Below are 13,938 nucleotides of genomic sequence, written 5' to 3' on the forward strand. Positions count from 1 at the left end.
TACCGGCCCTGAGCCGCTGCAGTGAAGCTCACGAGAAGGTCTCCAGCGCTGCACTGCTTTCATTTTTAATGAGCAATGATAAACGGGGGTTTAGCTACATACGTATCCATAGCACAAACACAATTTAATTGAATCTTAGTTTTTTTTTAAAAAAAAAAAAGTGTTACTTCCCTTTGAGTTTCCTGGTAGAGGTGTCGTATTTTCTTAGGAAAATAGGCCCCAAGGTTCCCATTATATGATAGTTAAATGCATATTTTCAGCGACTGCTCCAAAATGTGGTTGTCTTCAGTGAAATCTCTTTATATTGACAGAAAAGAGTTGCCCAGAGAAGCTGTGGCTGCCCCATCCCTGGAGGGGTTCAAGGCCAGGTTGGCCGGGGCTTGGAGCAACCTGGGCTGGTGGGAGGTGTCCCTGCCCAGGGCAGGGGGTGCCACTGGGTGGGCTTTAAGGTCCCTTCCAAGCCAAACCATTCCATGAAAAGGGCAGATTCTGGTGCCCTGTTGGCCTGGTTCGTATGAGTGTATAGCTATTGAATTGGTTGTACCCGATCAACTCTTTTTTTTTTTTTTTTTTTTTTTTTACTTGCATTTATGCAAGTAAAAAGTTGCATAAAAATTTGCAGTAAGAAGTTCACCCTTTGCAAACCTGTAGGCTCACTACTTGCTGCTTCTTAACTAGCATTTAAGATCCTTCAAGTCTATGTTGTGTAAAAGGAACTTTACTAATCCAGATGAAACAGCCTTTTTATGTATAATGGTTATATCTTAAAGCCCTGAGGAGTTGAAGTATCAGAAAATCACCACTCTGTTTAGAGACGCTGGCTCTCCAATTAGAGTAACAGAAAATACTCCTTAAACCATTGTATGGAAGTAAGGGCATCTTGTCAGCTACTAGGCTTTAACTAAACGATCTAATATTGCAACTTCCACTTTCACAGTTGCCATTTTAATTTATTTCTCAGTGAGACTCAACACTTAGAAGTGCCTTGGACTAAGGTGGTTTTTTTTCTTTATGGAATTCACCCATAACCATTTTGAATAGAGTTTGCTTCTACTTGCTGTCTTCCTACGCTTTACAGAAAATTTAAAGGTAACATTAACTAATTTTGAAAGTACAGCCAGGAAAATATTTTCATATATGTGGGGTACGCTAACTGATCCATGGAGAGTGATCTTTTGGTTGTATGCAGTGGTTACTGCAATAAATGGATTATGAGGCACGTTATATTCTTAAAGCTAAATTTTCTTCGGGCTGCCAAGGTATGGGTTGTCCTGTTCCGTTGTTGTGGGAACCAGGAGCGTTTCTGCAGGGAGCTGATGTCCGAGATCTCGTTTGTGGCAGCACAGAGGAGAGGAAGTGACAAGGACGCGGTGGCTGTGCGCGTTCCTCACCACCCCGCATTCCTGGGGTGCAGTGTCACGCTCTCCTGTGAGCTGCAGGATTCCTCATGCTGAAAAGAGTTGGGGGCTGTGGCCCTTTTTGCTCTCACTCCCAGCTAACTTCATGCTACAGTGAGATTTTAATGATGTCAAAACGGCCTGGAAAATCTGACCATTTGACATCCCAGTCATGCAATTTGTTGTGTTTTCGTTCAGGGAAGCAACATGAGTTTAACCTTGTCCCTAACAGGTTTTTATTAGGAAGGCTTAAAAAAAGAAAATCACACATCTTCCTGACCAGACACACTTCAACACTTTTTATTGAGAATTTATGAGTCAGTAGTTCCTTTGTGAAGCGTTGCAGAAAGCCCATTTCTAGAGTATTTTGACAGAATATTGAAGGCCATGTCTCTTCGCTGTAGTAGAACCAGAAATTTTCTAGGGGTTGATCACTTTCCTTCATTAACTGAAATTAGGTCTTCAGAGACCAGCTTAATTTGATTCTCAGATGAAGACTTTAGAAACTGGGACCTCTGCTGGGTTCGTCAACACGGACCTGTCTGCAGCTACCGATGTTCGTAATTTAAGCAGAAAGCAACGTTTTTATTAGTTCATTGATTTGACTTAATTGACCGTTCAGCAAGAGAGTTACAAGCCACAGATCAACTCAAATATTAAATTTAATTTTGTGAGAAAATAACACTGTTAATAGTGGCACTTAACTAGTGCTTACTTTCTAGTATACAGTACATACGGACAGAAACATACAGTACACACCTTACTGTTCCGAGGTTTACATTTAAATGATACACTTTGAGGAAAAAATAATTTAATAAATTCTTTGCAAATTCTTTTTACATCAGTAGGCTGATTTTTATCTTGCATATATACACTATTTTATTCATATTTATTTAAATGTGAAATAGATAAGCGCCTATTTACGCTCATCAGAAACCTTCAGGTACGTGAAATGGAAAGGCCCCATTCTTGAGAACTTTGTGTATTAAAGATTTGTTCATATTTATGATACCAGGTATTTCCTGAAGTATTTCACTGCACTTGCTCATCTACTTTTTTTAAAAATAAATATGGCAAAGTTCTCGCTTTTTTGGGATACTGTTTTTTAAGACATACCATGGGAGGGTGCTGTAATTAAGTTCAGAATTTCCTTAAGAGAACAGGCAGCTCCATGGCACAGTTTCTTTGAGGCAACTAATAGATCAAATTAACTCTTAAAAAAAGTTGAGTGGGTATCAGTCTTGTCCATTAAATTATGAAAGTTCTTTGTAATTGCCATCACATTTAGTGTATCATCAAGGATACACATGAACATACTTAACTCTGCTGCAATAAAAAAGATCAGGAAAAAAATCAAAATTCAGGATAAGTTATCTAAAAACTTGTTCTTTCTCCATCTCTTAAATAGCAGCTTCCATTTTATTACGGAAATCCATTTGTAATGTCAAATTGTTGAATGAGATTTGGGTCATTGGAAAGGAGTCGGTGCAATGAAGTAAAGGCGAGCGGTGAACGGTACCACGTGTACAAGACCAAGCATGGATAGGAACAGGGGAGCAAAATGAAAATTAAATAAATAGCGCGGAGAAGGGGAAAAGACAAGAGAAAAAGGTAAATGATAAAAGAGCCGTGGTCTGAAACCGGGAATTTAACAGGAGAGAAAGGAAGAGGAATCAACGCGTGCATCCTGTTAGAGGCAGCCAGTCAGATCCCTTCGGGGAAGGGGAAGTAAAGGAGCAACAATGGAGTTAAAATTGCCCTTAGTGCTGCCTGTCGAGCCACACCGTCCTGGCAGGGTCCCAGCTCTGCGGGCCTCTATTCACACCAGATAAGCCAGTTCCTCCCTGCTGGAATTTTTCCTGCATAATGGGACGGGATTTCTTTAACAGATTTTACATGAGGTATTTAATGTGGTGCATTAGGAAACCTCGTTTTCCTGGGAAGGGATGAGGAGCCTGTTTGTTTGACAGTTGTGAGGAAAGATTTCTGTCTTAAGCACTCCCGTGTGGAAGTATGCTTGAAAGCTCAAGATGGGTAGAAATTCATAGAAAACCTCTCAAGTTAAGGGGAAAAAAACCCCAACCAATGAACCCAGTGGTTTGCCAAAGCAGCCGGTATCGTGTCAGCACAGAGGCACTATAAATTACTGTGTGAATCAGACACAGTGATAAAGAAAGGCTTGAATCCTTAACATGGTTTTCATCAGCAGGCTAAAACTATGAAGTAAATTGATGTAGTTTTCAGGTAGAGAAAGGCCGTAGAAATAGGTTTTTTTACTCTATAGGGTTTAAGGGTTAAAAGAAATTCAATAACCTATGAAAAGCTATTAAAAAAGTGAAGATTAATGCAGAGTCTTCCACCAGAATGTTGACAACTTTGCGATGCTTGTGTATGAAGACAGGCGAAGCTGGCTATGAGACGAAATTACTTGAATAACGTTGAAGAGAAAGAACAAGATCTAAGAGGCTGTTCCTCCCCTGCTTCCCACTTAGAACTTCAGCGTATCTCTATCCTGACAAATTAGGACCAATTAGCAGACGAGATTGTGCTGTAAGTGATGGAAAAGGCTCAATTCTGGGTTCGCTCCGTGTTTTTTTCCATACCAGAGGCTTGAAAAGCCACATTTTTTGGAATGAAGTGATGTGGAATTTGAGATGTGTTGTGACAGATGAAGCAATGAAGTGATTCTGCCGTGGTGCAGGGGGGGTGACAAAGATGTCTTGCTGCCCCCGAACCTGTGGGGAGAATCTCAGTTTAACTTCTCCGCCCCTCTGGCGTGAATAACGCGACAGCAGCCCGGGAACAGGTCGGTTTGGGGTCGGTGCTTCCTACTCTGCTGTTGTGGGTAACGTCACTTGCTTCCTGCAGCATGTTTGTGTTTCTCATTGTATTTCAGATGGTCAGTAAAATCTGGCAAGCTGGGTTGGATTTCTTCATCCCCACTGTGAAATACAGAAACTACCTATTTATTGCATCTTCAGGAATCCCATTGGGAGGCACTCCAGTTCTGAGAGGTCAGCAAAAAGCTGATGCTGACTGGGATGCCTATATATTGCTCCCATTTTAAAATCTTGTATGGATAGAAGGATTTTGTATGGTTTCCAAACCTCCAGTGATGCCCTAGATTAAAGAGACTTTAATTTATTTGTTGCAAACATATCTCTTGAAAGTACAAAATGTTAATCATAAACATATTTATTTTTAAGATAATTACTCTTGTTACATGAACATATGTGGACCATAACACTTAGCCAGACATTCTTTACTAGTTAAATTTTGATTTAACTTTGTAAACCACCGTGTCCTTCATTTTAATACGCGGAACAAACATCTCTCAGTTCCCTTAGAATTAGTTAATAAATATTTCTGAATTCTTGAAATGTTTTAGGATGCAAACAAAGCACTGGAAAAATAAAACACATTTTTGTTAATTGTTATATCTAGAAAAAAAATAATCACTTTACCATAAACGTTAAAACTTAGGTTAGTTTGTGCGAGAAAATAATTTCGGAAAACGGTAAATTAGGCTTCTTTTAGAGGGGATTCAGTGATGGAGAAAGAAATTAAATAATTTAATTTATAATTAACATTTACTACTCAGGCATGTATAATTGGATAATGTGATCTCTAGCAAAGATCATCTATATAATCTTCATCGAAAAATACTATTTACTTCATCAAGGAAAGCACTGTTACTTCTTTGTACAGAAAATAAGGCAATACCTTTTCCTATACAAGATACAAGGTGCTGTGTCTTCAGTCAAGACTTCAATAAACTGCTTAGTGAGTTCTTCAGACGGGAATATTAGAACGACAGAGTTCATGCTTTAAAAGCAGTTCAGTGCACTGAAAGTGTCGGCTGTCCCAGGTATTGCAGCAGGGGGACCCGAGTCTCACAAGACTTCAGCAAACAACTAACTATTTGAAAATTAAGACTGTTTCATTTAACTGTAATGGAACGCTCCTTCCAGCCGCTGGGTTGGGGCTCCCAGTATCGCCTCCGAGTGGAGTGCCATGGCCATGCTGTCACCGTCCCAGCGCTGGGACGCGAAGTCCTGCAGGGACTGGGCACCCGGGGGGGTTTCACACCTATGTCATCACTTGCTGTACTACCGTGCGTTCGTGAGAACACCCTTGATTCCCACAGTGTATCTTTTTAAGCAAACGTCGTAATTTGTTGGGAAAGTTTTTGTTAATATATCTGTAGAGCAGAGGCATTACAAAGCTGCTCGAGAAAGCCAAGAATTTTGACAAAATCTTGGTAAAATGTAATATTCGGCGGTAATTTTCATCTGCGATTCTTCCTTGTGCGTTAGTAAATGTGCTTACCAAGAGAATAACATAGTAGGGTGTCCATAAGGTGAACTGTGTACAGACTGTGGCAATCAAAAGCCTGTGCACCGATGGATCTAATCGTCCAGTGTCTTGATCCAGTGGTGTCGCCTCTTTGCGTATTCGCAAGATTAATATAAGTGCATACAGTACAGCGATAGCTGGTACGACGTACCCGATAAAGACCATGATGGCATCTGCTGCTTCTTTGTTCTGCATCTTGGAACACTCGATGATTTTAGTGGATACGTGATTGCAGACGTAGAACAGGAGAGATGAAAAACTTGTGAGCATGGCACCACCCCATATGAATCCACAAACGTGCTTGGTGTTGTACACGCTTGACATGTAAGTTCTAGGTAGAGCACGTTCTATGTAGTAGTCCAGACTGAGCAACGTAGTAGAGTACATGGTAACCAAAGAGGAGACGTTGAATAAAATAAGTAAAGTAATATAAACTTCATTGTTGGAATTCCAGATGGCCCATTTTGTATTGGCAAGCCCTAGAAGGTACATCGGTGCCAGAGCGTTGATGATGAGACCAGCGATGGCAATGTTGACGAAGTAAACATCTGGCATAGTCATGGTGGCTTTGTTGTAGAGGTTAACTAGGACCAGCAAGCCGTTGTAACACAGCCCGACTGGGAAGCATATGATGAGGTAGAGTAGGGAAAAGACGGAAAGCACAAGGTGGAAGTCATGGCAGAGATGCTGGTCCTCGCTGCTCCCCGTACTGTTGTTCAAGGTTTCACAGCTCCACATAGTGATTTTAGCTGGTGTCTCTTCTCCGCTGCTTACCAGCTTTTCTACAGAGAGAGAAATAGAAAAAGTATTGTTGAAATATTATATTGTAAGTGAAATGCAATGTAGTACGAAGAAAACATGTTACAGGTAGACATTGTACACTTCACATAACTGATCAGTTTAAGGTCAGTGACTGAAATGCATTTTGATCTTCTTAGTCTAGAAGAAAGTCACCTGTGCCTCAAAATTTCATGAGACTGGTAAACGTTCTGAAGTTTTAATTTAAATGAAATTAGTGGCAAATGAGTTGATACAGGACACTCAACAGAAGTAAATCATGAACTGCATATCTTTAAGTACTGATGTAATATACATGAAGATTAGTACGAAGTTTTTTGAAATGATTGAACAGTTCCTCTTATATAGCTAATAACATATCAGGGTAGTTGCTGAAGAATTGAAGGCTGGAAGCTGAAGCAGAAATCTTAGCAAAAAGATGGAGAAGAGAGTTCTCTAAGGTGTTAAATAAGCTCCCTCTTGAGCAGATAGTTTCTTAGGGGGCACATCCAATACAGTGGATGAATACTGGATCACTGATAAAACCGACAGACTAGAGGAAACTGGGAAATGAGATGAAGGTTTGGTTTTTTTTATAGGTCAGTTTGTATTCAGACATCCAACCTATAACCGTTTAGTTCTGAAAAAACAATGGACCTCTGTAGTCTAGGGAACCTAATATCAGGGCAGCCTGACTTTCCAAAAAGGCAAGAATTAGCTATCTTTTCCTCTCAAAATAGCTTGAATTCTTTAAAGAGTATGCTGGTATCAGGAGTTGTTGTCCCGCTCGCTTTGCTTTATCGTCATTAGAGAGGTAACATTTCAACTGAAATCAGTGAACTTCAAAGCAGTCATGAAAAGCCTCTTTCCAAAAATGCAGAAATAAGAAATAATCTCTGAAGTGCAGCTCAGAACATCCCCAGCCTGACAGGGATGGTGATTTTTTTTTTTTTCCTGCCAGCCCATTTCTGGGACAGTGCAGCCGGTGATTTCCCATGTCCCGTGCACCCCGACACCGCCAGGTACGTGGCGTTGTTTGTCTGCTCCCCTTTCAGCACATAAGTACTAGTACACGTACCTGCATTCTTTCCAGAGAGAGAACAAGATTTAATTCAATCCACAACAAACATTGTGCAACCAAAATGAATGTTACTGGACAACATGCTGTACTCCGTGAACCGGGTGGCGAAATTACACACCGCGGGGTTTGTAAGCGTACGAAGGTGTGTGGCTGTGTCGCCCCAGCGCTAATCCTTCGACCTGTCAGCCACAGGACAGAATTTGTTCCAGAATCACGCCAACTGCCATTTTTTTATTTCCCGTTGCAGTTGTTTCGTGCGCCAGATAACAGGCTAAAAATACAGTAATTTTATCTGGGCAGACAAATTTTTATTCCACTGTCCTGTGTTGGATTTCCTCAGATAAGCGACTGCTGTGGCAGTAGTGCGAGATACAGTTCTGTTGCTTTCAAAGCTTTCTTTCACCTTTGTGGAAAAAAACCTTCTACTTTTTTGTTTCAAATCAGTTCTTTAGGTGTAGTATTGCATATGTGTAGAAAGTATTATAGCTTTATGTTGTCTTTCAGTCCTCATACTATTTTTGAGCACTGAGAACACCCCATTTTTTTTATTTTCAGGAAGCATCTGTTGTTTTAAGTTTTTAAGAAAGGTTGTTGGGGTTTTCTTTAAGAAAAAAAAAAAAAAGGCTGTTTTGCACAGTTGAAGGCAACCGAAATTACATCTCAGTGAACTGCTACGACTTGATTGAAGCAGAGCAGCAGACTGGAACTAGATATTGCAAATATATACATTACAGTGAGCGCAGGGGTGAGTAAGCACAGGCACGGGTACAATCACCTCGTTCCATTATGTAGGGTTATCCCTCAGCGTGCACCTTTGACTGCTCCAGACTGAATTACATCAGCCGCGTTATACCTGCCTGGATATTGTCTCAGATCAACAGGCTGTGCCACCTCGCTTTACATTCTGTAGAGCAGGGGCATGTCTGGTTTCACAAGTATTTTTAGTAATTACCCCTTTTTTCTTTATGGCCTCTAAATGCGGTTAAATAAGGCAATTCTATTTTAATGCTAGAAATGGGAGGCAATTCATTGTGTTACATAGTAACCTTAGGAAATTACAACACTTACCTCTGAAAGGGGCAAAAATAAAATCCAAAATGAAAGTATTTTCTGAAGAGGTTTTGCTGATGATTTCTAAACTACCCGATGGAGGTACTTTTGCCACTAACGTAGAAATCGCCCGTGTTTAATGGTCGCTCACCTGCGGAGGCACCGACCCCCTGGGCTGCGCTGGAGGGGCCCAGCTCCGCCTTTCTTACCCAGCCCTGTCTTCTGTCATTTCAAAGGCAGTTCTGTTTTCAGGGACCGTCTGCGGGTACGTCCTCACGATGCTTCGGATGCGGCAGTTTGAGTCCCCCGGTCTAACCCGACCCCGTCCCGCCGGGGCGCGGGGAAGGCTGCGCCCCTGCTTTGCGGCGCCCCGACAGCCCTCCCATCGCCTCCCCGCTGCGGGCTGCTCTCGCCTCGATCCACGGAAAATCAAAGTCAGGACTTAAACCGCAGAGGGTTTAACCGCCGCTCGCTCCCAGCCTGCCTTTCCCCCGGCCCAGCCTCGCTGCCCACCCTCCTTCCTACCTCCAGTTCGCGTTTTACATCCCCCGGCGCAGCCGGACCCCCGCGCCTCGGCTGAGCCGCGTTTCCCAGGCACGACGCCGGCTCCAAAGCCCTGGCTTGTTTCTGCCGGAGAACATGGTGCTGGGCGGCGGGGCAGCGTGCCGTGCCGTGCCGTGCCGTGTGTGCTGCCCTGCCCGCCCCGCACTTGTTTTTCCTCTCCCAGAGAGTCCCAAGTTTGTGGCCGGCGCAGGCTCCTCCCTTCCCCGCGTTACAGCCGCCCTCGCTGGAGGGGAGCGAGCTCCGGAGCCAGCTGGGTTCGGTCTCTGGCTTTCAGATTTACTACTTAAAATACACGGGCTGCTTGGGAGCACGCGGGTTTGTTATGGTGGTGTCTGTCATCCGCGCCGGGGCTCTCCCGGGACGCCGGAGAGGCAGCTCCATTCCCTGCCAGCGCAGTCAGCGGCTCTCGGTGGAGAGCGCGGGCGGGGGGGGGGTTATTTTTAACCTGGGGTGAGAGTATGTAGCTCTGAGGTTTCATTTTTATAGGCCGTACGTCCTAAACAACCAGTACTTAAAAATTACTGTACTAGGAAGCGCGCGGGTGCTCGTGCTGCGTGCGAAGGTGAGCTAGTCTGTAACGTGCTAGGAGGAAAAGTTTCTGAGCGTTTTACTTTGGAGATTGTTTTGGCGTTGTGAAAAGGCATCACGACGCAAGCCTCATTTTGTGGTGGTTTTCGGGATTCCATTCTGTTCCCTTTCTTGAAAAGCTGAAAAGACGATTGCTCTGAGAGTATTTGCGTGTCACTCACAATTAATGGATGTGACTGTATATTCTCTACACCTTTACAATTCGTAATTTCTCGAACTGTAGGCTGATCATTTATCACATGCTGAATTTTGTACTGTGGTGGTTCTGCTGTTTATATGGAAACTCCTCAGACTAATGAACTAAAGTTATTACCTTCAAAGTATGTTTTTATCTGATGCTGACAACCAAAACTGAGAGCTGCCGTGCTTTTGTGAAATAATTTGTCTTATATTTAGAGATTCTGAGGTGTTATTCTGTAGCAAATAAGCACCAAAGAAAAATCTCTTAATTAAAAATTAAGGAGGTGTTGATGGAATAAATACCAGAGAAATGCTACAAATGGCTACTCAGTTTGGGCTGAGTTACTCTATCAGACTGCAGGTTGGTTTTTTTTACGCAAGGTCTGTGCTGCTTGGTTTGTAGTTATCAATTCATTATAAATACTGTAAAATCACTGCAACTCCCAAATGGCAGAAAATTCCTATTTGGTACATAGCCCAGGGGTAGAATTGCGTGTGTGCTGTGGGTACCTGTGTGTTCCAAGCTGTGGCATCGAGTCTTTAGGAAAAAAACTCGAGAAGGACTTTAATCCTGGGAAGTTCCGTGGGGAAACGGGGAAGCAGGAAAGGTGTTGGGGTAGAAGTACTTTCAGAGTTCTGACGCTTGGCCGAAAGCCAATTTCTTTACACGTCACAAAAGTTGGAGGTGGTTTTCTTTAGATACAAATTTGCGTGAAATACTTAAGGAAAACTTCTTCCAGTGCTACAGCACAAAAAGCTAAGACCGCTTGTTGGCAAAGATTATTTTAGAAAAGATGCATAAAATGAACTTAAATGAGAATAAATGAAGTGCTGCTTAGTTGCATTACACAGCCCATAGCTGCAGCCAGGTTTTTACAGCCATTTTCATTCATAACGCAGCACTAAGTTGCAGAGCAGGTCGGTTAACTGTTCCAAGCGTGACCATTCTATGCTCTGATTGTTTTATTTGACTTAAAAAACCCCAAACCTTTATCGAGCTGTAGCACCGTCTCTTGCTCTGCAGAATTTTTGTTTAGCCAATAAATGATTTATCTACTTCTCTGGTACTGTCTATATGTGAAATAGCTCTTATCTAGACTATCTAATCTCTCAATATGTGTTTTCACAAGCTGTAATATCATTATAAACCATATGTAGCTAATAAAGCTCTTGCCAATTAGGTGAGTCTCTAAACTGGGGAGTTTGGCCAGAAGTGCTGCGTCGACCAGGACTTGGTGGATTGTCAGCTACTCATCGGGGTTTTAAAGATGCTTTTTGAAAGTGACACGCTAAATATTACTTATGGATTAATTATGAAAACTTTAAATGACAGATGATTGGTATTTCTGGAAAACAGCCTACCTGCAGTGAGTTGTACCTGAAGGGGAACGCTCTGAGCTCTCGAGTGCGAGAGAATGCAGGGTCACACTGCTGCTACCTCGTGGGCTGGGCAACAGGACATGTTTTTCGGCTTACTAGCTTATATACATACCGTGGGGATTAACAGTATATTTGGCTGGATACACAGAAAAGTAAAACTAGATTGCCCAGGTTGGATGTGAGGGGAAAAAAATGCAGCAGTGCAGGCAAGTGGGTTTCAGAATGTACTTTCCTTGTGCAGCCGCTGCTGTTTGTAATATAATGATACAGCTCAGATAAAATGCTTTTAGCATTAGTGGAGAAGAAAATCCTGCTTGATACTGGGTGCTGGGCTGAAAAACAGGCCCCTTCCAACCCTATCATTTCTGCCGTTGTGGTGCAATCATTGACCAGTTTGACAGGTGGTATGGTTATAATTTATATCGGTTCCATTTTATAATGTAGTTAATTCAGCGCCATATAACGTGAAAGGAGCCACGACTGAATTACAAGAATAACTGATGTATAAAGTAGCGTTGGATATAACCCTGTCTCGGATGTTTTAAAAAAGCAGAAATGGAAAAGCAAGAGCAGGAGTTGGCAAGTGAGCTGCGGGGCTCCTGCTGCCCCTGCTTTCACCCTCGTCCTGAGGCTCAGCTTTTGGTTTTCTAAACCCGGCCCTGCAGTATGAACTTGCTTTAGTAGCAGCATAACAATAATAAAGAATTTTTAAAAAGCCCTTTGATGCCATCCAGCTATTGCCTACTCCTGCCTGATTCTGCTGGGAGGTCCCGGTTTTACAGCTTATTGCCTCCCCTTGGTCCAGTGTTACTCCTTAAGCGTTCCTTCTGTCCAGCCATAAATGCTTACGTACAGTTCCCCCTGTTTGTTTTTTTTTTTTAAACTTATTTTTCACATCTACCCAGCCCTTATTTTCCTCTTTATCTCTCCCTGATGACTCCATTACAGCTAACGCTGCACCTCCCATCGTCATTTGCTCATATGACACATAGACGGTGGCATGTCAGGCTTATCGCAGGGCTTCCGAGTATGAGACTCTTTCACTTCTTACTTCTCTCTTACTTCCCCGTGGGACATCTTAGGCGTGTTGAGTCAACAGTAAAAATTGAATTCTCAAAAACTACCAGGGTGTATTTCTGTCACACGTGGAACTGAGTACGGAGATACTCATGCTCCTGAAATCAGTCTTCACATCTTGCTTTGGCCAGCCTTTGAGATTGCTCACTCGCTGCTTTTCCAGAAATTCTGAATATTTGTTGTCTTCAGAGCACTTCGAAACTCAACTCCTTCCCGTGGGCCCCTCTCTCACTTGCTAAGTGACCTTTTTTTATTGGCAGCCGCTGTCACTTGCTTGTTCTTTCCTTCTATAAGCACCATCCTTGGGGTAAATCATCTGCAGAGCTGCTGCCTGGGCATTCCCGTCCCACTTCTGCCGTCATGATCTGCCTACTGCCCCTGGCCTCTTGGCAACCTACTAGAGATGTGCTTTTTTCTGGTTTAACCTTTTGTTTACATTATTCCATTTTATATATATATATATATATATACACACAGACATAAAATTCCATATAATATAAAACTGTTAAGAATGTCAGCTGCACACTCTGTTTCTATTTTGATTGTTCATCTCTTGGAATCCGAGTTCGTGTGAGGCCGTGTCAGAAGTAAGTCTCTGCAAATTGCTGTCTCGGATCAGTAAGCATCCACAAATCAGTTCAGATGCTCCTTTGGTTTGCAAGAAAGAGACGAAAACTTGATTTTAGGTTATGGCAACCGTTTTTCGAGATGTGCATCTTCTGTATGTTAGGTTAGAACTGAAGAACTTCTTCTGCCTTCAGACTTTATAGATTGCCCAAAACAACGTGTGTGCCCATCAGAAACGGAAAGCAGTATTGTTTTTCTTTTCTCTTTCTCCCCCTCAATTTTTAAGCAGCTTAAGGCTTATGAGAACAGATAATCTACTCCAAGAAAGTAAGACAAAAAGATCAGCTACTCTGGAAATCATAATAAAAACCTGCCAAAGGGTGTTTTTAAGAGAGCATTGTATCTGGTAGGCAGCGGCGGTGGTCTGGGAGGTTGTAATAACCAAGTACTATGCGGTAGAAGAGGCAAATAAAATTTATCTGCAAACCGGGGAGACCAAGTTCTGTGGAGAGGAGACAGCCCGGCATTAAAAGATTTGTGTGGAAGGAGTTCCATGTTCAGACACAGATGCTCTGTGCCGCCCGCATCTGCCGCCCCAGGTAAACGCTCCTTTTCCCAGGGGTGGGTCGCGGGTGGCCGTGCCCTCCTCGCCGCTGGCGGGGGCTCTGCGTGGGATCATTCCCTACGCTCTGTGGCCCAGCGGCAGCTGAGTGCCACTGCTCTCCTGCTCCACCTCTTCCTGACCCGGCTTCAGCGCTGGATCCCCCAAGAGCCTCTCCATGGAAAACCTGACTTTTCTTTTCTTTTCTAACATTTACCTGCAGCGAGAAAGGATTCACCTTTCTCGAACAGTCTGGCTTTTAAAACATCAAAGATGTGCTGTGGCGTAAGGTTTTATTACTGCAAAAAGTGAAATATCTG

The 13,938-nt window shown here is 42.8% G+C and overlaps 2 protein-coding genes across 5 annotated transcripts in view; one reads left to right on the forward strand and one right to left on the reverse strand.

Moving 5' to 3' along the window:
• C8H7orf50 (chromosome 8 C7orf50 homolog) overlaps positions 1 to 13,938 on the forward strand; it is a 128,464-nt gene that overhangs the window by 41,193 nt on the left and 73,333 nt on the right. The gene's annotated exons all lie outside the window — the stretch shown is intronic.
• Positions 2,704 to 13,938, reverse strand: part of GPR146 (G protein-coupled receptor 146) — a 50,837-nt gene continuing 39,602 nt past the window's right edge. Inside the window, exons 3-4 of one of the 3 annotated variants that reach the window (XR_010072308.1) lie at positions 5,121 to 6,535; positions 2,704 to 4,517 (exon numbers count right to left, since the gene is read on the reverse strand). Coding sequence is in view for 2 of the 3 variants with exons in the window: in XM_063344421.1 (XP_063200491.1) it covers positions 5,487 to 6,491 (1,005 nt within the window). In the remaining variant the exon portion in view is untranslated. Of the gene's footprint in view, positions 4,518 to 4,566; positions 6,536 to 9,186; positions 12,850 to 13,938 lie in introns of those variants that run through there. The other 2 variants (XM_063344421.1, XM_063344420.1) reach the window with 2 other exon arrangements.

The sequence above is a fragment of the Chroicocephalus ridibundus genome, chromosome 8 (genome assembly GCF_963924245.1).
Source record: "Chroicocephalus ridibundus chromosome 8, bChrRid1.1, whole genome shotgun sequence".
NCBI classification, from domain to species: Eukaryota; Metazoa; Chordata; class Aves; order Charadriiformes; family Laridae; genus Chroicocephalus; species Chroicocephalus ridibundus.